The sequence below is a fragment of the Dicentrarchus labrax genome, unplaced genomic scaffold (assembly GCF_905237075.1).
Source record: "Dicentrarchus labrax unplaced genomic scaffold, dlabrax2021, whole genome shotgun sequence".
NCBI classification, from domain to species: Eukaryota; Metazoa; Chordata; class Actinopteri; family Moronidae; genus Dicentrarchus; species Dicentrarchus labrax.
In genome coordinates, this window is record NW_026136703.1 from 2,616,076 (window position 1) to 2,632,159 (window position 16,084).

General features: G+C 40.9%; 1 protein-coding gene and 1 long non-coding RNA gene across 3 annotated transcripts in view; both read right to left on the reverse strand.

Annotated features, from left to right (window-relative positions):
- Window positions 1–693: 693 nt before the first annotated feature.
- LOC127354182 (G-protein coupled receptor 135) lies at window positions 694–9,864 on the reverse strand. Of its 2 annotated transcripts, none has more exons than XM_051383917.1 (4): window positions 9,218–9,864; window positions 7,829–8,028; window positions 3,011–4,163; window positions 694–2,891 (listed from the first exon to the last, which is right to left on the reverse strand). In XM_051383917.1, the coding sequence occupies exons 2-4, from the start codon at window positions 7,939–7,941 to the stop codon at window positions 2,793–2,795; spliced, it is 1,365 nt and encodes a 454-aa protein (XP_051239877.1). In that variant the 5' UTR covers window positions 7,942–8,028; window positions 9,218–9,864; the 3' UTR covers window positions 694–2,792. The 2 variants fall into 2 exon arrangements, with proteins under 2 accessions (XP_051239877.1, XP_051239868.1); XM_051383908.1 differs by having other exon boundaries at window positions 694–4,163; window positions 9,218–9,283; window positions 9,431–9,863.
- LOC127354591 (uncharacterized) overlaps window positions 694–16,084 on the reverse strand; it is a 235,707-nt gene continuing 220,316 nt past the window's right edge. Inside the window, exon 2 of the long non-coding RNA XR_007881592.1 lies at window positions 694–1,909. This is a non-coding gene — a long non-coding RNA (uncharacterized LOC127354591). The remainder of the gene's footprint in view (window positions 1,910–16,084) is intronic.

Here is a 16,084-nt window from a genome sequence, read left to right on the forward strand (position 1 = left end):
CCTCTATTGGAGACCTGCGTTAATTTGTCAAAATGTGTAGCCACACCAGGCTTTAAAAGAGACCTGTGTCTATTAGGGACCCTGCTTTTATTGGAAGTTTTACAGTATAATTTGGTACTAATTATCAGGAAAATAAAGAATAAATGAAGAGGCTAACTGGATTTAATTTTGTTGAGTTTATAACAAAATGGCGGTCTGTACCAAACAATGTTTTCTTGAATCTTGAGAACAAGAATTGTGGACTAGGGGCACCTTTACAGAAAAACAGTACTGCATTATAATGCTGTTTGTCACCCATTTTACCTTTATCAATACATTGCAGCTTCTGCGATTTGGATATTACACTTGGCCATACTGTGATATTAATAATATTTCGATTAACTGTGCAGCCCTTGTTTCGAAGCAGCTGCTGATTTCCAAAGAAATTCACTTGAAAGACTTCTCTAAAAACATAATTATTAATTTATTATTATAAATACATTTTTGTATGTTGCTGAACTGCAAGATTTATGTAATTAACTGAAAAAAGTTCAGTGAAAATGTATAAACCCTGTCTCTATTTCCCTGTACAAAACTGCATATGTTTTACCAGAAACTTCCAAAGACATATTAGTAAATGACCTCTTTTTCCATGATAAAGATGAGCTGTTGACGGCAAGAAAAACAGTCATGAAAAAACGAAGAGCCAAAAACGGAATTTGAAAATAAAAAATCTAACCTCTTTATTGTTGACGACAAAAGTGTGATAAAAATGCATTTACACATAGCTATAGGCAGGACAAAGTAATAACAAAAACTATTCCTAACGCCCACCCCCAGCAGACAGTGGAGCTATACTGTACATTTCATGGTGGATAAAATGCATGACTATAACAAAAAGACAGCCATTCAGGTGGGTGTAGTTAATATCTGAGACTGAGTTCCTGTCTCTTAATTCATTAGTCGAAGGGTCCCATGTGGATAATGGTCTTTCCCCTGTATCCCGCCAAGCATAGCTCCACCTCTGCATCTAAAATGATGTTTTTCAGAAGTCATTCAGAGTCTGAAGCTCTCTTTACCTTTTAAATACTGTGCATGGGTGCAGATGGGTGGTTGCTGAGCCATTAAACCTAATTAACAAAGTTTATATGGACCGGCTGAACTGAACAAAACAGTTGTCAGACCATGACAAGCAGCTTTGTAACATTACGTTGCATTTAGTGACGCATTTTCTTTGTAAGTGGGAAAAAATTAGTTGGAAAGGCAAATCTACAACTTAATAAAAAACTACAAAGAGAATGCAGTCTTCACACTTTGGGGACAATACAGGTAGTCTGTCAGTGTCTTCCACAACGACAGTGTGCAGTTCATTTGTAATTCATCCATACAAGTCAGCGTGGGTGAACTTTGGCTCACATATGTGCGCCACTAACTGGTAGCAAACTGTCTTGACAGTGGTGACCTTTATGGCAACAGAGAGCCAACTGTAAAAAACAAAGGAAGCTATCTTAGTGTACTAGCTATGTTGCACCATTCACTTTATTATTACCATGCCCTGCTGGAGTATGAACTGGTCACAAAAGACGCATGGTTTGCAGATGATTGAGAGACGATAAGCCTCTTCAATAAATGAACTGAGATTTGGCATCAGAAGGGTTCTGGTTTCCATTTGTAGTCCAAGTAGTACTTAGTACTAGTAGTAGCAATCATGTTTGAGCGCGCTTTGGTTGCATGCAGGCAACAGTCCGTGTGGAGAGGAAAAGATGTGGAATGCTTTGACTAAAATGCATTCTCACAATCACTTTCTGGTGTGACCAGACTGTCAGAGGTTCTATCTGGCCTTTGCTTCTGAAGGAGGACACTCAGTCATTAGTCACCACAGCAAGGGGTGGCTTGTTGGAAAAGTGTAAATGGTAAATGGTAAATGGACCTGTACTTGTATAGCGCCTTTCTAGTCTTCCGACCACTCAAAGCACTTTTACACTACGTGCCACATTCACCCTTTCACACACATTCACTCAGTGATGGCAAAGTCCATCAAACAGAAACTAACTCATTCATACACATTCACACACTGATGCACAGCATCGGGAGCAATTTGGGGTTCAGTATCTTGCTCAAGGATGCTTCGACGTGTGGCGGGGATCGAACAAACAGCCTTCCAATTAGTGGACAACCCGCTCTGCCTCTGAGCCACAGCCACCCCTAATGTAAGTGTATCAGGTCCTTTTATTCATGTAAACAAACTGTGAGAGTCTGAAAATGACATGTAGGCCTACAGTACATGTTTAAAGCATGGAAGGTTAAGGATTAAGGAAGTGCTAGATACTTGATCAGTTTTCCATATCCACATGCTGCATTTACATATGAAATGATTTCTGACATGAAGACCTGTAGCACAAGCACAAACTTGTCTTGGGTGTCTACCGACATGTTTTGCATCCCCTTCCATGTTTAATCAATGAGATTCCAGAGGAAGTGCCATGGATTCTTGAGAGGACTTCATGGTGTCCTCCAAAAGGAATTTTATTGAACTGTCATTAGCTATTGTACAACAGCTGCAGCTACAACAGAGTTTTCACTGTCGTATTTTTGTCTTTCCACATACTGTAAACAGTTCTGCAGTTTAATACTAGTACATGAACAACTGAAGTGGTGTTTTTCAATTCCTGGAACAAAAAATTAGTGGTGGTCTATGATCTGAAGACACATAAATACTATCAGGTATTTTCCAAATATGTGACAAACTGGTGATAGCAGTCTCTAGATCCACAACGACAAATACAGATGAGATGAACACAATCATTAGATGGTTAGGAACTCGTCCAGAATATCACAGGCTGGTGTCGGCTGTCTTCATCTTTGGAGCGCTGACAGAGTTGGGTAGTGCTGCAGTGTCGGGTTGGGCGTCCCTGCAGAAGAACACAGCAGGATTTTTACAAGCCCACATTGCCACCTCTCCTCCCCCTCCTCCTTTTCCAGGACTTGAACTTGACAGCCGGCTGTTATTATTCACCCCTACGCGACTCACATAGCGGTCCCTTATCCTCTCTGCTTGGTTAAGCCGAATTTCACGGTTCTGGGTTTGGCTGGAGAGGTACGCAGCGATATTTCTGGTCCGATAGCCCTCCTCTCTGTTCCGCCCCAGCAACATGGATATGTTGGGGTTCCTCAGGGCATAGATCAGAGGGTTGATGGCTCCGTTTGCCCAGGCTAGCCAGATGGCCACTGTGTCCATTGCAGGGTTGAACGTGAAGTCCCCCATCGCTGTAACCAACCCCATTAAGCAATATGGCCCCCAACAAAAAATGATGAAAACGATCATGATCAGAACCGTGGTGGCAGTTCGCATTTCAGTGTAAAACCGCAGCAAGTATGCGTATGTTGTCACCGGCCTGACTCGGATTTCACTGAGCCGGACTGTCTTACAGATGTTATAATGACAAAAACACATGAGGGAGAAGGGCAGTAAATAACATACAACAATAAGGGAGATGCTGTAAGCCGTCCCCATGCGAGAGGTCCCCGAGTGGAACACATACATGCAGTGGTAGAAACCTCGCTTATGGATTTCTGGAGGTGTTCGGACCAACAGATACCAAGGCAGAGAGAAAATGACTGCAGTTAACCACACAGCTATCAACAACTGTGTTGCTTTCTGACGCCCTATTTTAGCCTGTGGCTGCCTGACTATGGCGTAGTACCTGTCAAAGGAGATCAAAGTCATTGTCAAGGTGGATATGATACCAAAGCAGGTGTTGAAAAAGCCGTTGGCCACACAGAATCTATCCCCGAACATCCAGATACCATCCTTACTGAAGAGCATGACGAAGGAGAACGGCAGACATAGGACAGCCGTGAGGAAGTCTGACAGCGACAGCGACATGATGAAAGCGTTGGTCACTGTTCGAAGCTGCCTGTGCTTGATGATTACGATGACAACCGCCGAGTTGCCAAGGCTGGAGAGGAGGAAGATGGAGAGGAGTACCAGGGCCTGAGCTGCCACCGTGATGCCCTGCAAGACAGAGTTACTCTCAGCAGCGCTCAGCACCGATGGGGTTAACGCCTGATGGATCTGACTGAGCTCGCTCCCTCTTTGGTCTCTGAAGGCTGATAGGTTCCCTGTGGTTCCCACTGTGGCCTCTGTGGTGACGGTCACTAGGCTAGTCACTATGGAAACAACCCTAAAGAACCAAAACAACAAGAGAAAAGAGGGAGAAATCCTTACATAATCAGCATAGTCTGGCACAATATGTTCACACACTACTAACAGCATTTCATTCATAATCCCAACAAATAAAAGACTTTTATTATTACTGGGTTTTGGTTCAGATTGTTTGATACTAGTGTGATTCAGTACCTGCATTTCAGTGCTGATACCAAAACAATACTGTTTTCAATACCTTACTTTGAGGTTTTCAACAAAAACTTCCTTCTCATTTAACAAAAGAAGCCAGACTTCTCTATTTGTGTCTGGACTGTGATCATTTCTGCAGGGTTTCATGGGGTCTGATCTGCCAAGAGGAGAACAACAGTTCTGTTTTGCACTGGGTTTTGATCATATTTAATTGTCTTCTTCTTCTTTTCTTTGGGTGCTCCATTTGGACAGTATAGGACAGCTTGGATAAGACCGCCTTGAAGAATGCAATCTGGCCAAAGCGGAGTCCATCATACATATTGGTAAGCGTCCGACAAAACCACGCTCGGGGTTAGACAGGTGAACAGGCAAAGCATGCTTATCTTATATATATGTATCTAAAAGTTAAATGAAATAATAAAATTGGCAGATTCATGCTTGAATAATAACTCATCTGACCAAAGAATGAATAAGATAATGAATCTTAGCGAGACATTTAATACAAGCCTTTGGGAGTTTTTGCAGATGGTTGCTACCAAAACTATCTTGATCTTGCTATCAAGATTTGATGATTTATTTGAACCTTGCTAGGCAGCTGGTCTGAGCTGTGATAGACAGTGATAGATGGATGGTTCATCCAATCATCTTCCAAGTGCATAGATATACTGTGATAAACGATGGCCCTGTTTTGAAGCTTTGAACCAGAGACAGCAGTAAAGCAGTGCTTTGCAGCCTGGTGTTATACTACTGTTTGTGTTATTTTGTCAAGGTTTTAGTTATAGTCTGACCTATCGACATACAAAAGATGGCTGTCACGTCTCAACTTCCTCCCACTGTACAAAGATGAAACCAAATTATCCCTGATAAGGTCGCTGCTATCTTTCGTCATTCAGAGCCAGAGTCTGCGCAGTAGTTACTGGGGTTGGCACCGCAGTATCAAAGTCCTGCCCATACACCCTGCCAACACACTCGGGCTCAGCTGCCAATCGTGACGTGAAACCCCCTTTTATACCTTCAAAAGAACTCATTAAAACACTTGAACATACATCAGCATGATGAGAACTACCTAAACTGAAAGAAACTATCTTTAGGAAAACATTTTTACGTGTACTTCGATTATTTTTATTTGGTCCATGCCACATCTGCTAACTTGGCTTCACTTTTGGACAGCTGTCATGATGTCAATCTTTATATACAGTCATGGAAAAAATTATTAGACCACCCTTGTTTTCTTCAATTTCTTGTTCATTTTAATGCCTGGTACCACTAAAGGTATATTACCTGAAAAATGAAATGAACACGACAAAAAATGCAGCTGATTACTACTACTTAATACTTTATGTCCTATTTGACATGCTTGAGCTTAATTGTATTCCCAGGGTATATAAGAGGCCATTTCATGTCATAAGCAGCACTGCACATGCAAAGGCCTAGAGTGGTTTCCTGCTTACATTAAAGCCGTAGCACAACTCAGAAGATGTCAGCTCTCACATAATGCCTAAAAAAAAGAATAATGTGAAGCCACAAAGGCAGCCATCTTGGCACTTCTGGAAATTGGCATGAGTGAGAGACAGGTAGCCAAAAAACTGAAGATCTCCAAGACAGCCATTCATTACACCAAGAAAAAGAAGCCAACATGGTACTACCAAATTGCTAGCTGGTGGAGGGAGGAAACCTCTTCTTCCCCCCCCCAAAACCCCCCCCCCCCCCCCCCCCTCTTTTTGGAATTCGCCCCCCCCCCCCCGCCCCCAAAAAAAAAGGGGGGGAATTAAAAAAAAAAAATTTTTTTAAAAAAAAAAAAAAAAAAAAAATTTTAAATGTGGTTTGAAGTCACAAAGGGGAAAAGAAAAAAACCTAATAAAAAAAAAGGAAAGGAAAAGTTTTTGTTTTAAGGTTCTCTTCAGTGATGAATCCAATTTTGAGTTGATGCCCACTCCAGCCAACTTACTGGTTAGGAGGAAGCCTGGAGAAGCCTACAAACCAGACTGTTATACCCCTACAGTAAAACATGGGGGGTGATTGGTGATGATCTGGGGTTGTTTCAGTATGGGTGGAACAGGGCAAATGCAATTGTGTGAAGGGCGAATGAACCAGGTCACGTACAGGGCTACTCTTGAAAACAGTCTTCTTCCATCAGCTGATAAACTCTTTCCTGCCTCGAATGACTGGATTTTCCAACAAGACAATGCCCCTTGCCACACGGCAAGGTCAGTTAAAGCCTGGATGGAGAACCAGAACATTCAAACCATGCCTTGGCCTGCTCAATCACCAGATCTAAATCCAATTGAAAACCTGTGGAACATCATCAAACTCAAAATGGAGAACCACAAGCCCAAAAACAAAGCAAATTTGTTTGAATTTTTGCAACAGGAATGGGCTGCTGTGACAGCAGAACAATGTCAGAAGTCATGTGACTAAAACAGACAGAAAAGAAAACATGGAATGCCTAAAAGCACTTTTGGCAGTACAATGCCATAGCTATTGATGTAAGAACTTAAGTGATTTTGGTTATTATCAAGAAAACCATGGAAAATGGCTAGATATCAGCTCTTAAATTAAACTCGTATGAGCTGTTTTTGTTGTTATCATTATATTTGTCCAAACAAATGTACCTTTAGTTGTACCAGGCATTAAAATAAACAAGAAACTGAAGAAACAAGGGTGGTCTAATAATTTTTTCCATGACTGTATGTCAATGGTTTAACCAAGCAGTAGCAAGTGATGTATTCATCCAGCCAACATCATTTTACAATCAAAGAAATAATTAAATGAAATATGAATTTAACAGTTGTTATTTCTGCAAGTCAACTTACAGATGTGAGAATATTTTTATGTATGTAATACCTGCCACCGGGTCGAATTTGGTTGGATTCCCCCTGAAATCAATGACACGAAGAGGAAGAAAAACTACACTTTTGTCCACAGTCTTAACATAAAAGTTATATAGAAAGATCTAAATTTGTCTACTGCAAAACAATAAGTGGAGGTACACCTCAGTGTCTAGCAGTGTAGCTGGTTAACGGTTGGTTCCTTTAAAATAAAACATTGAAAATGGGGGTAACTACATACAGTGTGAATAAAAAATCAAATATCGCACACATACTGTGATTTCTTATGTCACCATGAAACCCTGATGGATTCAGGGCTCCCAGAGCCTCTGGAACATGCCAGCAATTATAGATGTTTATTTATATAAGTCCTGGAGGAGTTCATCATTTGTAATGACAACACTAATACTGTGGGGTTGATATCTGATTTATTTTAAAGGCCATTAGTTTACTCTACATTTGAGATATAAAATCAATTCTTCTTACTAATTGCTTCTCTGCTGAAATGAGCTACTTTCTCTATTTTGACTGTTAAAAACATGTTTGTGTCAGCTACTGTAGCCCCAGGAAAGGGTGTGTGGATGTTGCAAGTGCCCCATTGTTGCAGCTCTAATTCCAAAGCAGAAAGGAAAGATGAACAGTTGGATGGACAGAGTGACTTTACCTCGGCACAACAGGTGTGGCGGTGCCCAGCTGGCCGGTGAAGCCCGGACCCGAGGTGTCAGCTGTGTAGTTGGTGCCACTGCTGCCCAGCAGGGCCGTGCTAACAGAGCTCATCCCTCGTCTCACACAACTCCATTCAGATTAGAGTCGGTCTGTGTCGGTTTCCTGGATTCAAATGAAGCTTCTGATACTTGAAGTTTTCTATTTCATTATGCCCACATCCATAAACAGAGGAAAAGAAAAGACAAGGGGAAGTCAAATCAGTGTTCAATGGCTAACACTGACTGATTAGGCTGGTTTGACAGAACTGTCATAGAGCAATATCTAAGTTGATAATGGCAGGGTAAAACAAAAGTGTTATATATGATGGATACCAATGTTATATGGTTGTTACTGCCACTGGCTGTGCATTTTGTGTAGCATAAAACTCCCCAGTGACCTTCTTCTGTTGACAGCCAGCCCTCAGGATTAAGAGGACACGTACAGATTGATCCACAGGAGCCCATCATAAAAAGTGCATGTGCACAGATTGAGCTCACATAAATTCCATTTCAGAGCAGATTATTATCTAGAATTCACATCTCTGATAGGATTTTACTGTTAGTTCGTCAAAGCTTTAAGATGTTCTTTATCGGCAGAACCACCTGTTGTCTGTTTAACTGAAGTTCTTGTGGAAATGTAATTGTATTGTATATTATTTCATTTTTTTTTTCGTTTATATAATACTGACTGACCCAGAGCTGGATAAGTATCAAAAATGATTCTCAAAAACAGTGTTGATTTTTATGTTTATATCCCCAACCTATATATATATTGATATACAGCGATATATATGATGTTGGAGGTTACAGGGACTGTGATAAATACAAATCTGATTCCATAAAAACAGTTTTCCTAAACTGTAATATTTAAAAAAAATTGTAAAACCTGTATCGTGATAGGTATCGTATTGCCAATACACAGCCCTAACACACACTATATGGCAGCACATTTGGTATTTGTTTATTCCTTTTGCTTGTTAAACTATATGAAATTGTAATATTTTGCCATACTGTGATATATTAGTACAAGTATAATATATATATAATACATGTACCACTGCATTTCTTAATTCCTTGCTACAGGTATTACGATGATTTGAAAATGACATACCTTCCACAGTATTTAGTCTACAAACTAACGTTATAGTCTGAAATACACGTTTCAGCCTGGAGCCACAAAATAACAACATACCTTTTTGCTATAATAAGCTAGTTAGCAATAGCAGCTAAACCTAACCCAATGTTATCACAAAAGGCCCAAAGGCTGTATATAAAAACCTACCAACAACCTAACTGAATATTTGTTGAACATATTTGTGCCTCTGTTTAAGAGCGGTTAAATAACTTACCGGGAAGTTATTTGTTTACATTCCGACAGAAATGTGGCCAGCCGGACAAACATTCAGTTATGTTTGCTAAATGAGGAGAAATGTCCGTTATTCGGTTGTGAAACATGCTTTATGTCCTTCCTCTCCGCAAACTTGGACCATTTTTCTTTCAGTCTGTCCACACACACACACACACACACACACACACACACACACACACACACACACACACACCAGCTTTAAGCCTCTGTGTCAGTCATAACGCTTGTTTCCATCTTCCAGCGGTGTTCAGTGAGCCTCCCGGGTCCTCCTGAGCACACAGCGGGCTGCAGTAGCAGTGAGCCCCGGTACAGGACTGTATCTGTGTCGGTCGGGGTTTTGGCCTTTGGAATCCTCGTTAAGGAGATGAAGACAAAGTCAGTCCGTGTCTTCGTCCTCAGCTGTGTTCTCCGCGGCTGGAGGAGACCCTGTTGATTTCTGTCAGAAAAATAAAACTAGCCCTGCTTTCTGCCTCTCTCTGTGGCCATTAGTAACAGCTGTGTGCTACAGAGAGGAGGACAGCTGCTTCAACACAGTCCAGGTGTGAACGAGCTCCTGCACGAGCTCCTCCACTCGCGTCCCCTCTCTCTCTCTCTCTCTCTCTCTCTCAGGGTCTCTCTACCTGCAACAGTGCCTTGCTCTCTCCCTCTCTGAAGCCACGCCCTCCCCGTGAACGGGCTCACAGCTTCGTGTGACGTTTCATACAGTTGCCATGGTAACTGGTGATAGATTTTTGCATCTTTGTCCCTGTAAAATGTAAAATGATATTCTCATGTGTTTGCTGTTTACTGTTGGAATTTGATATAGGCTGTACGATATGATTGGAGCAGTTTGGGGATTCCTACCGGAGCTGGTTTGTCCCCCTGACTTTACTGGTCCTCTACAGCGGTACAGAGCGGCTCTCAGTCGGATTGCTGATGTTAGTGGACTTAGACAAGATCAGCATGTGCTACAATAAAAGTCCTGAGCTGGTCAGCAGCAGCTATGATCAGAGAGTGAGCAGCATAAAGTGCCCATTCTACAGTGCTGTGTTTTTATTCACCATGTTTGGAAGTCTATGGCTGCCAATATACAGATGATTTTATTCATTTTCCACATGCCAATTATGACAAAATCAAGTGAAATGTAAATCCAGTTTCAAATTTGAAAATGCTAAATTATTGCCAAAATTAATATCAAAGTAAAAACTCCACTGATTAATGATTTTCAGAGTACTCCTAAACATAACACTGCCAAAGTAACAATGACATTTCCAAAATTTCACACAATCTTTTTAAGCTGGTTTCTGATTAAACTGAACATTGAGTAAATGCCCATGAAAAAGACACTTTTTAGCTCAAATCAGGACATACTTGAAATTGAACTGCAAAAGTCCAGTTTGCAATTCAGTCTTCACCTTCAGGTTGCATGTTGTCTGCAGTTTTAAAAATGAAATGTCTGCCTTCCATGGAGTCCAGCATTTACCACTAAATCCTACACACTGGACCTTTAATACTTATGCAGACAGAGACCTCCATAACCATATATAACAATAGAAAACCAGCTTACTATCAAACAGCCACCATCCTCTGCTGCTCTCTGATGGATTCTAAGTAGGGAGTTGATTAGCATGGTTCTATTGATTGATTACACAAACTAATCAATAAGAAGCCCTTAACCTGAAGTTATTATCCTCTTGAGCTTTACAGCAGACACTCAGGGCGTGAGCACACATACATGGTTCAGTAACAAGATATTAGTCAGTGTTCTGTTTTCTGATATATATAAATATATGTTGTTTTGTTTTTCAGAACATTCATATTTGAATGTAGTATTTTGGACATGTGTTCATTGTAAAAGAACCAAAGAATCCTGTACAATGTTGATTACTTGAGTGATTTATTTATTTATTTTTGTCATGAACAAGTGCAGAATGTATCTCCACGTGACCACTGTGTGTCCCCAAACATCAAAGGTTACATAGGTAAAGAGCACAAACGCTCCCCTTACACCACTCCTTCATAAGAGCACTGTGTACTGCATTGGTGGACTCAGGCTGTTTAAGGGGCAAGGGTGTAAAAGGGCACCAATGCTCAGAATGTTGTGATGCATTTATGGTGAAAGCTTAGTCAGGGTTAGGATTAGCACCCTAGAGGACACTTCATTCGATTTTCTCCACTAGACTCTGGACTGCCCCCTCACATTTTCTCCATTGGAAGGGCACCATAGAGGTAAAAGGTAAATGAGTTGAGCACCTTTCTAACTTCCAACCACTCAAAGCACTTTACACTATGTTACATTCACCTATTCATACACTGATGTGTGTTGCAAGGTGCCAACTAGTCATCAGAAACAGAAACTAATTTATTCACACACATACGCATACAAATACATTTATACAGGAGCAATTTGGGGTTCAGTATCTTGCTCAGAAAGACTTCAGCATGCAGCACGATGAACCAGGGATCGAACCACCATCGTTCTGATTAGTGAATGACCCGCTCTACATCCTGAGCTCCACCCGATGCAGCGTATGTACAGGCAGATCCTCACTGATAATAATCTGTGTCTTTCTGGTTTGGTTTCTTTTGTCTTTGAAAAATGAAAGACATAACAGAGTGATCAGTCTGCTACCTCTATCAGCTGTCCCCACACTGAAACTCCACTGAATCACCTGAAGGTGAGGCTATGCTGGAATTATACATATAAAGGTGTAATGTGAACCTGATAAGACGATCAGACAAATGTCACCGAAGCACAGCCTGTTCACGCCCACACAGTCTACTCAGGCAAAATAAGTGAACAGACTTGTGTAGGTGGGCCGTGAGTGTGCAGGGACTTTGAGATTACAACGCAGTTATTTGAATAACACACTACACGTTATTCGAAAGCATCCAACTGTGTGTGAGAAAGGAGAAGAACTGAGCTGAATGGAATGAGGGTTAATTCAATTAATTCAATTTTATTTGTATAGCGCCAATTCATAACAGAAGTTATCTCAGGACACTTTTCAAATAGAGCAGGTCTAGACCGAACTCTTTAACATTAATTACAGAGACCCAACAGTACCACCATGAGCAAGCACTTGGCGACAAGGGCAAGGAAAAACTGCCTGTTAAAAGGCAGAAACCTAGGACAGATCCTCCGGCTCTAGGTGGGTGGTCGTCTGTCTACCAGTTGGGGGTGAGAGAGAGAGAGAGAGAGAGAGAGAGAGAGAGAGAGAGAGAGCGACAGACAGACAGACAGGTGCACAGCAACAACAGTATTGGCAATGGCAGTCAAGCAGGACCATGGCAGGAGGCTCCACCAGGATCCATGAGAACCTGCGAGACGAGAAAGCACAAGAACTCCGGGGAAGAAGTGGAGTTAGTAACATGCATTAAAGGGACATGAATGAGTGCAGAAAGAGAGAGGAGAGAGTAGCTCGTGCACCATGGGAAATCCCCGATAGTCTAGGCCTATAGCAGCATAACTAAGGGATGGTTCAGGACTCACCTGATCCAGCCCTAACTATAAGCTTTATCAAGAGGAATGTCTTAAGCCTACTCTTGAAAGTGGTGAGGGTGTCTGCCTCCCGAACCACAACTGAAGCCGGTTCCACAGGAGAGGAGCTTGGTAACTGAAGGCTCTGGCTCCTGTTCTACTTTTAGAGACTATAGGAACCACAAGTAGCCCAGCATTCAGAGAACGTAGTGTTCTAGTGGGGTAATAGGGTACTATGAGCTCTTTAAGATATGAAGGGGCCTGACCATGAAGAGCTTTATAGGTGAGGAGGAGTATTTTAAATTCAATTCTACATTTTATAGGGAGCCAATGCAGAGTAGCTAGTACAGGAGAGATGTGATCTCTTTTTCTAGTTCCTGTAGTACTGTGCTGCAGCGTTCTGAATTAATTGGAGCGTTTTAATGGACTTATTGGGGCAACCTGATAATAAAGAGTTGCAGTAATCCAGCCTTGAAGTAACAAATGCATGGATTAGTTTTTCTGCATCTGTCTGTGATAGTATGTGTCTAATTTTTCTAATATTACGTAATGAAGAAGGCAGTCCTAGAGGTCTGCTTTATGTGGGAGTTAAATGACAAATCCTGATCAAAGAGAACTCCAAGATTCCTGACAGTGGTGCTAGAGGCCAAGTTAATGCCATCTAGAGTGACTATATCTTTAGACAATGAGTCTCTAAGGTTTTTGGGGCCAAGAACAAGAATTTCGGTTTTTCTGAGTTTAAATCAGAAAATTGCAGGTCATCCAGGATTTTATGTCCTTAAGACATGTTTGTAATTTAGATAATTGATTAATTTCATTGGGTTTGATTGATAGATATAACTGCGTATCATCTGCATAACAGTGAAAGTTAATGGAGTGATTCCTAATAATGTTGCCTAAAGGGAGCATATATAAAGTAAATAGTATTGGTCCAAGTACAGAACCTTGTGGAACTCCATGACTAACTTTAGTATTTATGGAGGATTCATCGTTAACATGTACAAACTGAGTACGATCTGATAAGTATGACTTAAACCGGTTAGGGCAGTTCCTTTAATGCCAATTTGATGCTCAAGTCTCTGTAAAAGAATATCATGGTCAATGGTGTCAAATGCAGCACTAAGATCTAATAATACAAGTACAGAGACAAGTCCATTGTCGAAGCAGTCGAAGGTCATTATTAACTTTAACCAGAGCTGTCTCTGTGCTATGATGAACTCTAAATCCTGACTGAAAATCCTCAAATAAACTATTGTTATGTGAAAGTCACACAACTCTTTGGCGACTACTTTTCCAGAATCTTAGAGAGGAACGGGAGGTTAGAAATCGGTCTATAGTTGGCTAAAACCCCTGGGTCAAGAGTAGACTTTTTAAGAAGGGGTTTAATTACAGCTACTTTAAAGGACTGTGGTACATATCCTGATAATAAAGAAAGATTAATCATATCCAGTAAAGAAGTGCCAATTAAGGGAACAACTTCTTTAAGCAGCCTAGTTGGGATCGGGTCTAACAGACAGGTTGATGGCTTCGATGAAGAAATGATTGAAGTTAACTGATGAAGATCGATAGCAGAAAAACAGTCTAAATATACATCTAAGTTTACATTGACAGAAGTCCCTGAACTTGGAGAGCCACTGATAACTGTTGATGGCAGTTGGTGATTAATTTTTTCTCTAATAGTAATAATTTTATTATAGAAGAAGCTCATGAGTCATTGCTACTTAAGTTTATGGGGATATGTGGCTCGATAGAGCTGTGACTCTCTGTCAGCCTGGCTACAGTGCTGAAGAGGAACCTAGGGTTGTTCTTATTTTTTCTATTAGTGCTGAGTAATAGGCTCCTCTGGCATTACGGAGGGCCTTTCTATAAATCTTAAGATCATCTTGCCAATTTGAGCGATATTCTGATAATTTGGAAGAGCGCCATTTCCTTTCAGATTTCCTAGCTATTTGCTTTAACTGGCGGGTTTGGTGGTTATACCAGGTGCTAGTCTCCTATGTTTTAATAATTTCCTTTTATAGGAGCGATAGAGTCTAATGTTGATCGTAGTGAGCCTGTAGCACTATCGACAAGATTATCAATTTCAGAGGGACTAAAGTTGTTATAGGACTCTGTTAAATTCAGACATGGCATTGAATTAAACACTGAAGGAATCTCCTCCTTAAATTTAGCTACAGCACTGTCAGATAAACATCTGCTGTAGGAAGTTTTGCCTAATGGCTTATAATCTAATAGTATGAATTCAAAAGTTACTAAATAATGGTCAGATAGGAAAGGATTATGTGGGAAGACTATTAAATGTTCAATATCAATGCCATATGATAAAACAAGGTCAAGAGTGTGATTAAAACAATGAGTTGGTTTATTTACACTCTGACAGAAGCCAATTGAGTCTATTAATGATATAAATGCATTACTAAGGCTGTCATTGTCAACATCCACATGAATATTAAAATCACCTACAATAATTACTTTATCTGATTTAAGGACTAAGCTTGATAGAAACTCTGAAAATTCAGATATAAAATCAGTACGGTCCTGGGCGCGGTACACTATAACAAATAGAACTGGCTGCAGTGTTTTCCAGTTTGGGTGAAAGACTAAGAACAAGGCTTTCAAATGAATTATAATTAGTTTAGGTTTAGGGTCCATTAAAACGCTCGATTATATAGCTGCTACTCCACCTCCTGGCCTGTGCCTCGGAATGTGAGTATTAATATGACTGGGGGGTGGATTCATTTAGGCTAACATACTCCTCGTGGGACAACCAGGTCTCGTAAGACAGTAAATCAATATCATAATCTGATATTAATTCATTCACTAGAACGCTTTAGAGGACAGAGACCTGATATTTAACAACCCACATTTCATTCTCTTTTTTGTGCTACTGAGGAGTTAGTTTTAATTTTTATTAGATTTTTATGTTGAACTCCTCTTGTTTTTATTTTTTAAATAGTTTAGGTGGTGGGGGACGCACAGTCTCTATGGGGTTTTGGGTGGGTGACTGTTCTAAAGAAAGCGCGGGAGTGTGTAAGAATCAGCTCTGCTTCCTGGTCCTAACTCTGGACTGTCGGTTTTAGAAATAAACTTCGCCATATTTCTAGATAAGAGAGCCGCTCCATCCAAGTGGGATGGATGCCGTCCTAATCAGACCGGTTTTCCCAAAAGGCTTCCGTTATATGGCCCACATCGTTTGCTGGACACCACCTCGACAGCCGGGTGGAATGACGACATGCGGCTATACATGTCGTCACTGGTCCTGGGGGGGGTCCAGAGAAAACTACGGTGTCCGACATTGTCTTAGCATAGTTACACACCACTCCACATTAATCTTAGTGACCTCCGATTGGCGTAACGGTTCTTACCGCCACTGGATATCTTACTGTA